This window comes from Thermothielavioides terrestris, chromosome 6, assembly GCF_000226115.1.
Source record: "Thermothielavioides terrestris NRRL 8126 chromosome 6, complete sequence".
NCBI lineage: Eukaryota > Fungi > Ascomycota > Sordariomycetes > Sordariales > Chaetomiaceae > Thermothielavioides > Thermothielavioides terrestris.
In genome coordinates this window covers 2,539,657-2,555,111 of record NC_016462.1, presented here as the reverse complement: position 1 = coordinate 2,555,111, position 15,455 = coordinate 2,539,657, and the positions used below count along the sequence as shown (strand labels likewise).

The following is a 15,455-nucleotide window of genomic DNA, read 5'->3' as shown; positions in this document are numbered from 1 at the left end:
GCACCGTCCCCGCTGTAGCGGGGTGCTTTAGCGCAGAAGGGTTGGAGCTCTCGGGTTTCGGTCCCGCCGTTCGGACACTCTTCCGGCGATTTATCCGCGACGCCGTCGTTGCCCCGCCGTGAGCCCCAGCGACAACAAGAGGGGAAGGGACCGCCTGCCCTCGGTCTTAAGAGCCTACGGCCGACAGCTTATTTAAAGACATAAGCCGCATCTGTCGCTGTTTTCCTTTTTTTCTTCCGCCGTCACAGAAACAACGTCGAAACTCACACCCATAACTGCTAACTACCATGGCATCGTCGACTCCGTACACGGCGAGGTGGGGTATCATGGCCACGGGTTGGATTGCTGAGGGTGAGCGAGCGCGGCCCCTTTCCTCTTTTCTTCTGAGACAGCCTTTGCTTACTCATGCCCGCAGTCTTCACCAAGGACCTCCTCACCAACCCGGCCACCCGCGGGGTGCACGACGTCCGCCACGAGGTCGTGGCCGCGGCCTCGTCCAGCTCCAAGGACAGGGCCGTCGACTTCCTCAAGCAGGTTAAGGCGCCGAGCTCGGCCCGGGCCTACGGCTCGTACCACGAGCTGGTGGCCGATCCCGACGTCGACATTGTCTACGTCGCCACGCCCCACAGCCACCATTTCCAGAACGCCATGCTCGCGCTCGAGGCCGGCAAGCACGTTCTGTGCGAGAAGGCACTGACCGTGACGGCGGCCCAGGCCCGCAAGCTGGTCGAGACGGCCCGTGCCAAGGGCGTCTTCTTCATGGAGGCCGTTTGGACGCGCTACTTCCCCCTCAGCATCCAGGTGAGGAATCTGATTGCGTCTGGGGCCATCGGCAAGGTGTACCGCACTATTGGTGAGTTCATTCATTCCTCTCCGCCCCGTTCTTTCCAGTGCCCTGCTGTGCCGATGGATGCTGACCTTGTAATCCAATCCAATAACAGCCGACCTCTCCATCGGCAGGGACGCAGCTGACGGCAAGGTGGACTTCCCCGACTCGCACCGCATGGTCAACCCGGACCTGGCGGGCGGTGCCCTGCTGGACCTCGGCATCTACGCCCTGACCTGGGTCTTCCAGACGCTGTACCACGTGCAGCCCGAGGCGGAGAAGGAGGCGCCCAAGGTGGTGGCGGCCATCAACAAGTACCACACGGGCGCGGACGAGACGACCAGCATCATCTTGCAGTTCCCCAAGCACAACAGCCACGGGATCGCGCTGACGTCGCTCCGGGTGGCCACCGACGTGGACGGGCACAACAGCGGCGGCGCGGCCATCCGCATCCAGGGGTCGGGCGGCGAGATCCAGGTCATGGGCCCCGCGTACTGCCCGCTGCAGTACCGCGTCATCAAGAAGGACGGCGGCGGCAAGGTCGAGGTGGTCGACTGCCCGATCCCCAAGGACGCCGGGCGCGACGGCTGGGGCCAGGGCATGTTCTGGGAGGCCGACGAGTGCGCGCGCTGCCTGCGCGACGGGCGCAAGGAGAGCGCGACGCTGCCGTGGAGCGAGAGCGTCGTCATCATGGAGGTCATGGACGAGGCGCTGCGCCAGGGCGGCGTCGAGTACCCGGCCGTCATCTCGACCGACGTGTACGACGCCCAGAGCCCGCTGAACACGGGCAAGAGGTGATTGTTGTCTCTGCGGCAGGCTGCTCTCGGTTACGAGGTCCCGTGTATTCCGTAGTGTCCCAGAGGTCGTGATTGGCTTGTTAGCTAGCCCGTAGGGCTGAAATGAAGCTGTGTGTGTGTTCGTGCGTGTCTCTCTCTCTCAGCTCTGGCACCGCGAGGCTGAGGCGCCCAAAACTTGGCTGTTGATCGGGCCAACCAGATGTTCGTGCTGCCGTCCCTCTCGATTCACCCCGAGCCGTCACCGGAAAAGAAGACTCGGCTATGTGCTGGGCCGTAACGAGATGATGCTGCAGATAAACAGTACCTAGGTAGTTATTGCAGGGTTGCAAAGCGCACTATCAGGCACAACCTCAAAGCACACCACAGCAGCTGCATCCACCTACCACAGGGCTTCTAGGTTACCTTAAGGTACCTTAGATGCGGACTTTCGACGTCGGGCTCTCAGACACGAAGTATCTGCCTGCTCGTTGTAACACGAAAAGTCAATGGACACCCTCTGCTGCTTTTGCGAACCCGAGCCCCTGAATGAGTGGGCCTCTCCGTCTCAATCATCACAGCCGACTTGGAATTCCTGGTTCCCACTGCGTGATGTGGCTGTCTCTCAACTGGCTTCGGAGATGGAGCATCTGCAGGAGCAAACGGAAGGATCATTCGAAAAGCAAGCCGTTCCCAGAAGTTCGAGTTTGTCACTTTTTGTGCGGTTGGGAAAGCGGCTCCTTCCCGCGGTACTGAATACCTCAGGTACTCCTTCCTTGAGTGGGGAGGTACCGTGGTTGCGCTGCGTGTGAGTGGTGGGCTGGGAGTTTGATGCCCCACTCAACCGGTGAGTGGCTGCCTCTGCCGTGTGACATCGGGCGATTCTTCCTCCATCCTCGGGTATCGCAGCAGATCTCTGGATCCTCCCAGGCCTTCAGCCCCGGCCCTCAGTCCAGGCCCAACCGCAGCGCGTCTTCGCCATATCACGCCCAGACATTGGACTTTGACTCCAGGCCCGTGTGTGTTTGGCCCCCGACCGAGTATCGCCCGAGGGAAAACGAGTTCGTCCCCTTGTCATCGAGGTAGGGCGTGCTGTATGGAAAGAACGTACAATTCAGCATCCATACACCACCCCCTTCATTCGTTTCCCTCCCCCCTCCTCACCATCCCATGTCCCAGCCCTACCCCCTACCGAGCGCATCTGGCAAAGGTGCCTGTACCCGGGAGCGGCCGCGGCTGATCCACTTCGGCTCCGTGCTGCTGCGGATCGGTCTGCTGTGGCGGTTGGCAAGTGCGTCCGCCTCCACCGTACGCCCCTGTTCATGCATGTACTGGACTGCCACATATGCATGCGGCCCTGAGAGTTCAAAAGATTCTCCCACAGCCTGGACAGAGTTGTCTCGGTACTTGCGTGGTAAATGCACAAGCGAGCTCCCTTCGCCAAATCCGTGTCCTCGGCGACCGCCACATCAAAGCCGACCGCCCTCCTTCACTCTTGACGTGTGCTAATTCGAGAACAGGCGGTCAAGACAACTGTCCCCAGGGCGGCGCAACGAGAGGGCCAAGAAAACGCCCCTTGGCTTGCTCTCCCCTTCTTCCGCAGACTCTGCGTGTGTGGCACGGCGGTGTGTGTGTGCGTGCGTCTCGACCACCTGGCTTCACGAGCGGCGGAAGCAGCAGTCATCATTCAACAACCCACAGGACCAGTCCTGCTCTTCCAGCAGGCGGGGCGTGGGTTGGCAAGCTGCCTGTCCGCGCGTTGAGCGCCCAACCTGGGCTCCCGCCCAGAGAATCTCTCGTCGGTTTCTGCCCGACCCAAACCTGTAGCCCTGGGCTCCGGGCGTATGGCTGCGTCGTCCACCACACCCTCGGCGCTACCGTCCACATCCGCGGCTGACGCCGTTGCCAGACTAACCGCCAAAGCCGATGAGGAGGCAGGGGCAGGGGCTGCGTCAGTAACCGCGGAAGCCGAGGCGGAGGCTTACGAACGGACCCATGTTCACGGGGTCTACGAGGCGATTGCACCGCACTTCTCGGCCACCCGGTACAAGCCCTGGCCGGCCGTGGCATCGTTCCTGCGTGCCCAGCCCCGCGGTGCCATAGGGCTCGATGTGGGCTGTGGCAATGGCAAGTACCTGGGCGTGAACCCAGACGTGTTCATGGTGGGCTCCGACAGGAGCCCCTCGCTCATCGCGCTTGCCAGGAGCCGCTGCAAGCAACTGCAGTTCCAACAGGGATTAGCTGCAGGAGCAGGAACTGGAGGGGACGTGGGTGGCGCAGCGGTGGGCACCGATGTCCTCGTGGCAGACGGGCTCTCGCTGCCCTTTCGCGAGCGTGCTGCAGACTTCGTCATCTGCGTGGCCGTCATCCACCACATGTCAACGCGGGCAAGGCGGCAAGATGCAATTCGCCAGCTCTTGCGATGTGTCCAGCCCGGAGAGGCCGGCCGGAACGGGGGAAGGGTCTTGGTGTACGTGTGGGCTCTCGAGCAAGCCACCAGCCGACGCGGATGGGACAAGGGGGGAGAGCAGGACTTGCTGGTGCCATGGGTCCTAAAGTCCCAGCAGAAGCAGCGGAGAGAGCAAAAAGGAATTCGGGACCATGGCGCTGTCGGCGATACTCCTGGCAGTAAGAGCGGTGACAGACCGCCTTCACCAGCTGCTACGTCTGCGGAGCCAGGGGCAGGTCCGAGCCAGACCGACCCCGTCTTCCAGCGCTACTACCACCTCTACCGCGAAGGAGAGCTGGAAGAGGATGTGCTGGCTGCTGGAGGCGTCGTCGTCTCCAGCGGCTACGAGAAGGACAACTGGTGGGTTGTGGCTGCCAATGGGCCCGTCCATCCATAAGCCCCGAAATCCAGACAACGTTCCCTCAGGACCGACCACAGGTTCCAGCATTGCGGGACATAGCCCCTTATTCCACCTCCCCCACGTCACTCGTTAGGCTGCCACTTAACGTTACTTGCTGTGATGTGTTCCTTTTTGCTTTTGCTGCAGCTGCTACTTCTAATTTGGCCTCCCTCTCTCTACCTGAAACCTGACTTGACATGGTCGGCCCAATTGGCCTCCGTCCCACGTCTGCTTGCCTCGGCAAGCGAAGCGATCGTGATCCCATCCATACATGAACTTCATTTCGCATTCCCTGAACCAAACAGAAGGAAAAGAAAGAAGTTCATCGTCCCCCCCCCCCCAGCGCCCTCGTCCCCTTACCTCCTGCCGCCATTAGTCAACATACCCCGGCCCAATCCAGTCCATCAAAACGCCCAATTGAAATCCGGTTGGCGCCCCGGCCGCCGCCCCTTTTTTTGAGTCTCCGTTGCCCACACCCCTCCCTTCAACCCCAACCTAGAATAGGACTTTTTTCTAATCACCTTCCTTTTTCTCTTCATCCGTCTAGGTTATCCGTGGGTACCACACCACCGTGCACGTAAGGAGAGATCATGACGTAGTAGACAGGAGACGATGTTGGTAGAGAGGGAAAGAATAGATGTAAAAGAAACCAGCGTGAAAGTAACCGCCGCCGCCGCCATCGTCATCGTCGTCGTACGCATTGACTCGTATTGTCCTTTGCCTCCTTGCATTGCCGATGCCAGATTCCCTGCGGACGGCGACGAGCAGCGAAAAAAGCGCCGGGGGGGAGTGAAAAAGGAGGACAGAGAAAGGTACAGGTCTTCGTAGCGGTAGTCTGCGACTGGCGGAGTGGAGGAAGGGGAAGTAATACGTTAAAGGAAGCAAATGTAATAAGGAAGAGTTGCCAATGCAGACAACAATCGCAAGAACACGGAACAACTGCGTGTGAAATCCTCCTTTCTAGAACATGTCCATCCTTGGCTTTGCAGACTCCAACTCTCCCAACGCAATCCCCTAAAGAAAAGAAAACAAGCGGGCGTCTTGCAAACACAAAGATGATATCCGCCGACCGGTAGACAAACTCAGAGAACAATAACCGTAGAAAATGGATGGCTGAAGCCAGGCCGCCGTGCGATCCTCTCTCCTTCGCTCGCCTCTCTCCCCACCCCTCTCTCGAAGCGCCGCCAAAGAGAATAGACGCAGGGACGAAGAACAGCCAGAGCAAGGAGACCCGAGAAAAGGAAGAAAATGTCATGTGCCATGCCTCATCCCCGACCCCCGCCGCGCCGGCGCCATCCCAAGCGCATACCCACCACCATCACCACCTGCAGCAGCAGCAGCAGCAGCAGCAGCAGCAGCAGGAGCAGCACTCTCTTCCACCCCCGGCCCCGACCCCGGCCCACGCCCCGTAGAACGCGCAGGCGAGCGCGGACGCCAATGCGCCTGCGCCCGCGACGAAGCCCGCCCGCCACGATGCTGTCGCCACCGACCCGCCTCGTCAGGCGGACTTCCCCGCCGCGGCGTCGTTCCTCCTCCTCCGCCTCCTTCTCTTCCTCCTCCTCCTGCTCTTCTTTCACCTCTCTCTCCTCCCCCTCCCCCTCCCCTTTCCCCCGCCCACCCAGCCACCCCCGACCCGTACCCCTCCCCCGCCGCGCGCGGCAGTCCCGCAGCAGCAGAGGGCTCGCCGCCGTACGGCGCGGACGGGCGCGGACTCGTCGGCCCGCTGCCTCCTCCTCCTCCTCCACCACTACCTCCTCCAGCAGCACCAGCAGTAGCAGCAGCAGTAGCGCTGCGAGTGTGGTGGTACAGCCCGTGCGCAGCACCGCCAACACCGCTAGCGCTCCCGCCGAGGGTATACGCCGGGATGGCGCTGCTGCTGTACGGGCTGCTGCTGCTGCTGCTGCCGCCGGCGGCGGCGGTCAGCTCGGCCAGGCTGGGGAGGAGCCCGCCCCCGCCCCCGCCACCGCCTGCGCCGGCGCCGCCGGTGGTGTGGGGCGGCAGGACGGTGCGCGGGGCGGGGCCAGGAACCGGGAGCAACGCCGGGTTGGTGGGCGGGGGTGGCAGGGCGGTCGGGCCCGGGCCGTAGTCGGGCTGGTCGGGGAGGAGGAGGGGGCCGGCGAAGGAGGGGGAGGGGGAGGAGGAGGATGGGGGTCGGCGCGGCGGGGGCAGGCTCTCGCGGCGGGGGAAGGGGCGGGCGGACGGGGCGGGGATCATGGGTGGGATTATGCTGGGCGGTGGCGGCGGCGGCGGCGGGTGTTGTTGTGGGTGTGGTTGTGGTTGCTGCGGGGCCGGCGCGGGCCCCCGCGGCGGCGGCGGTGCGTAGCGCGGCGAGGGCGGGATGGAGAGGTACTCGCGCGGCAGGCTGCCGTGGGATTGGGAGTGGGTGTGGTGGCCGCGTGTCGGGGTGAGGCGCGGCTGCGGGCCGGGTGCTTCGGTCGAGGGCGTGCTGAGCGTGAACGGAACCACACCGGCGCGCCTCGCCATATCCAGCTCACCTAGCTGCCAGTGCATGGCCTCGGCGGCCCGCCAGGGGACTTGCATTTCCTCGGCCACTTTGGCCCACATCTCGGGCTTGAATCTGTGTGGGAGGAGGGGGGCGGGATTAGCACTATCCGCGACGAGTTTCTCGCCTCAGGGGAAAAAGAAAAGGTAAAGATATCCCCCTTACCTCTCGTACAACCGTGCGAGCCTGTCTTTGCGCTCCTCGTCCCAATCGCTGCGTCTCTCGAGGTAATTTTGGTAGTGAAGCCGGCAGCTGATGGAACTCCTGCCGGGAAGACGCTTCGAGATGTCGTCCCATTTCATGCCAGCGCCCCGGAGCTCGATGATGAGGGCGTCCTCCTCGGGCGACCATTTGCTCTGCCTTTTTGCCGGCGACTCGGACGTGTGTGGCGGCAAGCTGCGCTTCCCGCCGCCGCTGCCGGGACGCCCGCCGCCCGACGACCGCGCCGCCGCTGACTGCCCGGACCCAGACACGGCGGGAACACTCTGCCTCCTAGGCCCGGGCCCAGCCCCGGCGAGGCTGGGACGCGGTGACAATGGAGCCGGTGGCGGGGCGCCCGGAGTCGCGGTCACGGTCGTCGTTGCTGGGGCCGCGGAGGATGGGGGCTGTTGGGTAGGGGAAACGGGGGACTCATTTGAGTCGGAGCTCTTGAGAAGCGACGCGATATCCACGATGGCGACTGTCTCTCCGGGCGGTGCCTAAAGGGGCAGAGACGCATGGGCAGGTCAGAGCCGAGCGTCGTTCGCAACGGGGGTTTGTCTGCTTTGTCCAGCGACGAATCCCAGCGGCAGGTCTCGGAGCTGCCTAGGGACCTTGCACCCCGACTCCCCCGTGCAGTGCGCGGCCCGTATATTCCCTATCCTGGTAGAGGGATCTTCTGCGAAATCGGGCCACGGCCCTAGATCGGATTGTTTCCAGGAGCCTACGAACCCCTACTCTCTCGTGGTACGTGTTCGTAGTTGTCTGAGGATCAGATAGCCCGTCGAGGCTGCCTCCACTGTAAGCAACAGAGGCAAACGTGCTAACCAAGGCCGCGTAGTGTTTGCAGGACCGAGGCTGCTGTTCTTCGCCAGTTGGCGCCGCTAAAAGAGTTCGAGTTGCGGAATTCGAAGGCTGAACGAGGAGGAAGCCGGAGACGGTGACAGGGGGCGTTCCCGAAGATCTGGAGATCACGTACGAGCAGAGGGATTAAAAAGGAGTCCCGCGCCGGTCCAGTGAGAAAGGCGAGCTCCCGCTCAGATGGGGCTGCTGGAGTAGAAGCTGTCACGAAGGCGCGCGTCGTCTACCTAATATGGCCCATAACATAATGATTGGCTCTTTCCTTCAAGTCGTCCGCCAATGAACGGGACGAAGCCGGCCGAAGAGTTAGACAGCCAAGGGAGAGGAGACGCCGGGGTCTGGCTGGCGGATGGATACGCTCGGTCAGGCCAGGTTGGCGGGATGCTGCTGCTGCGTGGTGAGGGGGATGGACAGCCTCGTCTCCATAGTACGGCGTAAGTGACTAGCTTGAGTCGCCGTCACAGTTTCCTCACGCCGGACCGCCGCTGGCTGCAGTGAACAGGGAAGGAGCTTGATGGAGGATAAGGGGGGTCGAAGCACGGTGCTGACAGTGCTAGGTACAGCGAGCTGAACGGGTGTGGGGGACAGAGCCAGGGTCCGGGGAACGGGGGACGGGAAGGAGCAGACACAACAGGGACGAGCAAGTCCTTTAAAGGTAGATAGCTACGAAGCAGACAGCAAAGCCAGGGCGGGAGTGTGCAGAGCTGGCTGCAAGCTGCAACGATTCGTGATAGAGAGGCCGTTGTGAAGGTAGAAGGAAGGGGTGAGGGAGGGGGGGGAGGGGGCGAGCCTAGCGAAGAGGTGGAGGCAGAAACAGAAACAAGAAGATTCGCGGGAGGGCACCCGGTGTGGCTGTACGATGCCGTGCTGGCAACCGGGGCCCTGGGGCTCTGGAAGGTCTCCGAGGCTCTGAGAGCGTAGGTACCTGGTAAGTCGGTCCATACACAGCAGGATGCGGGCAGTGACCGGCAGCATTGCCAGGGGTGCCGGGTGCACAATGCAATGCATGCCCCCCCCCCCCATGTCCACCAAACGCTTGAAGTGTCTGGTAGCATGCCGGTAGACCCCCCCAGGAATTGCCACCCAGAAGGTGGCAGGGGTATTTCAGTTGCTGTTTGGGAATGTCAGTTTGGTAAGATCGAAGGTCGCTACCAGAAACGGGTCGGGTGCTCGTCCGGGGACAGGGAGAACAGCCATGTAAGCTGAGATCTTGGGGTTTTGTGCCTGGCTAGACAGACGTCCAGGGCTGAGAGAACCGAGAACAGACTCTCCTCAACCGTTGGGCCTTTCCTCACTTTCCGTCCCTGCTACGTACTGCGCAATCTCTGGGTGCCGAGTCCTGGTAGGCTGTTGCAGATGTCAACACACGGGACCCGGACCGGTCTAGTGGCTTGTTGGGATACAAAGTGCTGCCTAAGATCCTTGCCGATGGCCACAGAAGTTGAGCATACGGGCTTAGCACTGCGCAATCTGAAGCTGTTCAGCCCTTCGGGGCTGGGCAATGGCATGAAATGCTCTCTCTAGTCCGTGTTGAAGGAAGATCCGCGAGAGCGAAAGGAGGGAGTGTTGTGGCAGTGGTCGGGTTGAAATCAGCAACGGCGTCTGGTTTAGTTGGGCTTGACCGGCGTGGCCCCCTTCCGGCTCTCGACGAGTACACAACGAAGTGCTCCTAAGGATACGCCCAACCTCCCGTGGCGTGAACGCATAGTGAGGGTTCCGCACGAGAGAACTGGTGGCGCGGGGGGCACGACTGCTCTGGTAGGCGTTGGTGTCGAGGCAATGCATGTCTGTTATGCTTTGTTCCCAGCATCATCCAGGTCCGGACTGGCGGGGAACTGGCCGGGAGGTACGGTATCCTCAAGCCACAACCGCAGAACCGCGAACGAATGAGGAGCCTGAGTAAGCAAATCGCAAAAGAAACTGGCCTCCACGGGTTCGGAAACGCGACTCGCAAACAAGCCCCGGCTTTGGTTCGCAACCGGGGCAGTGCCACGTTCGAGGTGTCGGCGGGGGGTTGGACGAACGGTGGAAGGGGACAACTCGTTATGCGATTTGGGATTCTCCCTTGTTCTCCTCTGTTTGCTTGGCGATGGGATCTCTCGAGAGTTGACGCATCATGTGTGCATTGCTGCAACGAGGCTTCATTCGGCCACGGAGCAATGCGTCCAGGAGAGAAAGAGCCGAGGTTGAAGGCGAACAGCACCACCGACCTTCGTTCGCGCCTCGGGCGGATTTCTCAGATCCCAGGAGCCCAGAGCGTCCTGCCTGTCCGATCTGCTGGGGGGAACTCTCAGATCCTCCTGCGTAAGAGCCCCGAGCGCCCTGCCATGCCCGATCTGCGCGCGCGCCATCGAGATAATGCTGACGGAAAACCATTTTTGCTTTATCTTCGAACCTCTGTGCGCACAATGGGGCCGTGGAACTGCGTCAGTCTTCCGTTCCAAATCCGCAGGATCCCTGTCTCAGCGGGGTCGCAGCGAGGATGGGCCATCCAACCGACGCCGAATGCATTGCTTGCATGGCTGTTGTGCGGTGAATCACACCTCAGCATCGGCTGCACTATGGAGAGCCAGGCCACCGCCGTGCTCACGCAGCATTGTCGATCGACGAGTCAGCGAGGGCGAGATCTTGGTGCAGTGGACCTCCTGGCCAACGGCGCCGCAACGGAGTTGAGCGTCGTGTACCACTGTGTACGGAGTAAATACAGCACGGAATACACTGTTCTGTTTGTATGCTTGCCGGTGTCTGTGCGTTTGGGCGGAACATCTCGAGGCCTGCTGAATGAATCCACACAGGGCTTTGTCAAGCGCTGCCTCGAACACCGACAACAATGAGTTGTTCACTTTTGCGATGCAACTGGAAACCCAGACTCGACCAGGTCTGCTTCTCAGCGCCGGCGCCGGCGAACTGGCGGTCAGAGGCCTGCATTGTTTCTTTTCCCCGCATCATGGAGCAGGGGAGTTGCGGACAGCGTGCCGCAGTCGATCATGAATTGCGTTCCCGTTTAAACTTTAGACCCATGCGTTGGAGAACTCCCCGACGGCAAAGGCCGCGCTAAACCGGCCCAGGCCGCTGCGTGTGGTGTAGACATTACGTGCTCTGACGCACGGAGTACAGCGTAATGACGGCGGTGAGAGCTTCTGCCGGGCCCATGGCCGCTGCAGAGTAACGTGGTTACAAGCTCAAGCCGGAGGAGGGCGAAGCCCTAGCTCAGCCGCCCCGCCTGCCGATGGGGAAGGAGGACAAAGACAGCCGGTTCAGAGAGAAATAACTACGGAATACTGCGGGGTGATAAAGTCCCTATCAAATGGCCTGCTTGCGTCAGCGAACGCTACCCACGGAATGGCGGATCGTGCGCAGAGTGCTCCGTACGGCGTAACGCTCTGTTTGTTTCGATTGCGGGTCGTTCAGTCTGGTGGAGGGGCATCAAACGGTTTGCTACCACACCTTGTATAGTAAAGTCGCGTGAGATGAACTGCATGTAAGTCGACGTTTTCGACCTCGGCGGCGGGGCATGTTCGAGCCTATGGGAACGGGTCCGGCCAACTTCGCTATGCTCCTGTGGTAGGCAGCTAGCTCTGATCGCTTCCTTGGCGGGAGGTGTGTCTGGCTTCGTTGGTCTCGCATACCGGCTGGTCCCACTGCCGGATCTTTGATCGGAGATTTGGTTCAGACCCACGTGTGTCGAGTGCACTCCGACGATCATGTCGCCCCAGTTTGGTAGCGACAGAACCTGGATGCTTGATCAGTCAGAACCCGGTCGTGCCCTCTTCCAGCTCCCTCTTTCAGCTCGCCTGGAAACGGGACCGCCACAGATGTGCAGGTTGAGTTACTGCGGTAGTTGTCCAACAACCCAACGTGGCGGTGAACGGCACAAGGAGAGATCTTGGGTAGCAAGTTATGCACATCATCTATCGCCCGACATTCATCTCGAACCCCTGTCCCTGCCACGTTTTGACACTTGACAGCAAGACAGCAGGCGGTGGACAAGGGCGGCCGAGACGACTGAGGAACATCCCCCTCGTCGATGCAACACTGCCGCCGGGACGAGCTGCCCAACCTAGGCCCAGAGCGCCAGGTATGCAGACAACGCAGGACGGTCAGTGCATGAAGCGGTGACTCGGCTTGAGGCCGGTGCTGTGGAGGAAAACGGAACAGTCATCTGTGAGTGGACAAGTGTGACAATGGCATTTGCGACAGAGAGCATGCATCGGGTAGCGGCCTCGTCGCAGCCTCACTCACCATAAGCAAGACACCTGTGGGGGGAGACGCGGGCCAACGAGTGAGAGGGCGACTTGTCGGGCGCTGCATTGAACTCGCCGTGTGTGTCTCAGCCATTGTTCATCGGCCGTTTGCACGGCGTCCACGATGATCGCGGAGAGATGGGGCGGCGGGTCGCACCGAGTGGTGGGACCCCGGCTTCGGGTATCGGCAGAGCCTTACGGAGCACTGTGTATCCGTAGCTGGAAGCCGTCGAGAGCGAGGCGAGTCCAGCACCACTGTGCAGGTCCGACCAATGGCGCTCGGCAGCGGCGTTTGACCTTCAGCCTACCGCGGAATCTCATGTATGACGGCGTCGACGCGGTCATGTCCGGAGCCGGTGCTGGCCTTAATTCAGGCGCCTCCGGCGCCTCCCAATGAGATGGGCCCTTGAAGTAGCGAGGGCTTGCAAACGGGCCTACAAACGGGTGTGACCCAATCGAAGCTCACGGCAGAACATTCGAGCGGTGCAGCTATCCGTGCCGCGGGCGGGAGGCGGCAGAGGCAGGTTGCTGCAATTTTGCATTGTTGCATTGTTTGTGGGCGTAAGGTGTCCATTCTGAGACCGCCGGACAGTTTCTGGAGGAAAGAACAAAGAACAAGGCAGTCGTTTGTTGTTGATGGGTCAAGTGAAGCGACAACTGACGAGGCTAGAACGAGGCCACTGGGGCAGGCGCCCCACTGATATGGCTTGCCTTGTGGCTGCCGCTGTGGCGCAATAGCCTTGGCGAACGAAAAGGGGCAAGCTAACATTATGTGGACCCCGCCGCAATCGCGGAAGACAAGGCAGCAATACACAGTGAAGAGATAATCCGTGCACATAGAGCAGTCACGTCGGCAGGTTTGGCATTTGCGATCGAGAAACTCCCGGCTGTTGAGTTCTACATTATTCTTGGGCGTCTCGGGACCACCGCAAACAGCACTGCGAGCTGTTTAGGTAGCTTAAGCGCTTTGTCCATCGAGCACCGCCGGGATTTCACAGCATTTCCGTCCCGTTTCTGGAGGGCGGCGCCGAGGAGTCAACATTACTCCGCCAGCCTGAGCTGAGCAAGCATCCCTTGACTGCCCCAGCGTTTCTCAACTTTCATCAGATCAACTCGCTCCTCACGCGGCTTCTTTCTTGCCTTGCATTACCAGCGCTTCGCAAACCGCTCTCGCAGAGCTCCAGCGCATTATTATCGTTCGCTCTGACCATGGCAGACGTGCCCCTTTACGTGGTCTCGGACTACGCCTCCTCCGAGCGACGGATCACGCCGTCATGGTCCATTTCCCAGCTCAAGGCCAAGCTCGAATCCGTCACTGGCATTCCTCCGTCTTGCCAGCAGATCTTCCTCAAGGCGCCGTCCAATGAGAAGATCCCGGTAGAGGCCCAGGATGAGGACTCGGTCCGCCTGGCACAGTTTCCGCTCGTCCCTTACGCGGAATTATTGGTAAGATAAGACCGCCCGTCCGGATGCGTCCGCGCCTCTCCTCTCACCTCTATCTCCCGCATTCACCAAAGCGCAAGTGGCACCAATGAGGGACGTGGAAGCCGCTATGCTCAAAGCACAGCCGCGGTACTCAAGCAAAAAACTCATCAGGCCACTGGCTGCATTGTCGGGTCTGAATCCTTGTTGATGAATGTGTCTTCGTCCCAGCTCCCGGCTGCTGCAGAGCCACAGGGGGACAGATGTACAGTAATATGAGCATGAGCGGAGCATGAGCCTCACAGATGGCGTTTGCCGTAGTTCAGACCCAAAGAGTGCTCCAAGTGAGGCATCTTCCAAGGGGATCTGCTTCTCATGTCATATGGGGAGAGCGTGCGGCTAACCCAGGGCACCAGGTCGTCGACACTCGGCCCGTCTCAGCGAGGCCCAATTTCTCTAGTACGGCCGGGGTCGAGAAGTTCGTGCTCTCCGAGGAAGAATACGAAAAGAAGACGGACTCTGTCCTCGCCTGGAAGAAGGCGCAGAAGCTGGGGCGCTTCGACCCCAACGCCCCGAGCCATGAGCAGGCCAGAATTGCCGAGATTGCTCGAGAGATTGAAGCCCGGGGGATCGCCGTTGGGAAGCGGTGCAGGGTCGGCCAAGACGATACGAAGCGAGGTGAAATCAAGTACGTCGGCGATGTCAAGGAGATCCCAGGCGTAGGCGCTTGGGTAGGCGTCCAGCTGGACGAACCAGTGGGCAAGAACGACGGCAGCATCGGGGGCACCCGGTACTGGGGCGAAGAGTCGGAGCTGAAGCGTGGCGTATTCGTCAGGCCGGAGCGGGTCGAGGTTGGCGACTTTCCAGCCCTGGATGACCTGGAGGACATGGAGGAGATTTGAAGGCGGTTGCCCAACCAACTCACTGACCCAATGGAATGTACACACTTCACAAGGTGTCACCACCATCGATTCCTCGTCCACCTGTCAGCGGTTGCGACACGCGGCGCTGACCAGCCAACGTGGAAGGTGTCACAGACGAGTCGTTGGGGTTTCCCTCCTCACTGGTCCTTGTCCAACGCATTCTCTAGCAGACCGACGCCAGTCCCCAGTTGGACTGGACTGGAAACCCAGTGCAAGCCTTGCGCCACAAAACATGTCGTCCTCCGACGCATGCCGTGAGTGCTGCCGGCGCGAACTAATCGCCGACCACAGCTGGCGCGAGGAACTTTGGAGCAAAGCGCGCAAATCACACACATATATACTCCGGCACAAGGGCTTTCTATTCATCGGGGCACACATGCTCCTGAACGCGATCTCGGCAGCTGCATTTAGCCGCATCGTGAATGCCGGCTCTGTTGCAAGGGTCTGTTGGGTGCTGTGACACAACTTGTGTGATGTCCATTCATGCGGAGAATAATCCGTCCCTGGGCGCTCACGAGCCCTGACAGGGAAGCGTACTCGACCCTGGGCCACGAGTAAATCATCCCGTCAGCATCTACTTTGTAACAACGCGAGTTCGAGAAATTAGGAGTCTTCTTGGGCCGCCAGTGGTTTTCGTAGGACGTCTGGACGGGGGTACAGGGGTACAGCACCCAGATGCGCCTCTTAAGAACTTTAGATACGCGGTAGCAGTCGGCATCGCCTCTGTGTGTGTCAACATGCTTGTGTTTGGCATCTGAAACGTCAACGGGCGATCTCCAGGTCGCTTGCTGTTGAGCTGAGAAAAATCCCCGAGCCAGCTGTATCTTTGCCTGGCACGGAGCATGGAAAACAAGAG

General features: G+C 60.7%; 6 protein-coding genes across 6 annotated transcripts; 5 read left to right on the top strand and 1 right to left on the bottom strand.

Annotated features, from left to right (window-relative positions):
• The first annotated feature begins 25 nt into the window (after nucleotides 1-25).
• On the top strand, nucleotides 26-1,825 carry THITE_2124422 (uncharacterized protein). Its single transcript, XM_003657979.1, has 3 exons — nucleotides 26-351; nucleotides 416-853; nucleotides 942-1,825. The coding sequence occupies exons 1-3, from the start codon at nucleotides 288-290 to the stop codon at nucleotides 1,622-1,624; spliced, it is 1,185 nt and encodes a 394-aa protein (XP_003658027.1). The 5' UTR covers nucleotides 26-287; the 3' UTR covers nucleotides 1,625-1,825.
• Nucleotides 1,826-3,244: 1,419 nt separating this feature from the next.
• THITE_2124421 (uncharacterized protein) lies at nucleotides 3,245-4,479 on the top strand. Its single transcript, XM_003657978.1, has one exon. The coding sequence runs from the start codon at nucleotides 3,444-3,446 to the stop codon at nucleotides 4,443-4,445; it is 1,002 nt and encodes a 333-aa protein (XP_003658026.1). The 5' UTR covers nucleotides 3,245-3,443; the 3' UTR covers nucleotides 4,446-4,479.
• An 802-nt stretch (nucleotides 4,480-5,281) lies between these two features.
• THITE_2124420 (uncharacterized protein) lies at nucleotides 5,282-6,273 on the top strand. The gene has a single exon (XM_003657977.1). It carries the CDS (start codon nucleotides 5,558-5,560, stop codon nucleotides 5,858-5,860), a length of 303 nt encoding a protein of 100 aa, XP_003658025.1. The 5' UTR covers nucleotides 5,282-5,557; the 3' UTR covers nucleotides 5,861-6,273.
• A 605-nt stretch (nucleotides 6,274-6,878) lies between these two features.
• THITE_16965 (uncharacterized protein) lies at nucleotides 6,879-7,316 on the bottom strand (the record flags this gene model as incomplete). Its single annotated transcript, XM_003657976.1, has 2 exons — nucleotides 6,879-7,026; nucleotides 7,117-7,316. Coding segments are annotated over 2 exons (348 nt in total), but the record flags the coding sequence as incomplete, so codon positions are not given.
• Nucleotides 7,317-13,055: 5,739 nt separating this feature from the next.
• On the top strand, nucleotides 13,056-14,643 carry THITE_2124414 (uncharacterized protein). Its single transcript, XM_003657975.1, has 2 exons — nucleotides 13,056-13,700; nucleotides 14,093-14,643. The coding sequence occupies exons 1-2, from the start codon at nucleotides 13,464-13,466 to the stop codon at nucleotides 14,576-14,578; spliced, it is 723 nt and encodes a 240-aa protein (XP_003658023.1). The 5' UTR covers nucleotides 13,056-13,463; the 3' UTR covers nucleotides 14,579-14,643.
• THITE_2124413 (uncharacterized protein) lies at nucleotides 14,644-15,345 on the top strand. Its single transcript, XM_003657974.1, has one exon. It carries the CDS (start codon nucleotides 14,832-14,834, stop codon nucleotides 15,057-15,059), a length of 228 nt encoding a protein of 75 aa, XP_003658022.1. The 5' UTR covers nucleotides 14,644-14,831; the 3' UTR covers nucleotides 15,060-15,345.
• Nucleotides 15,346-15,455: the final 110 nt, after the last annotated feature.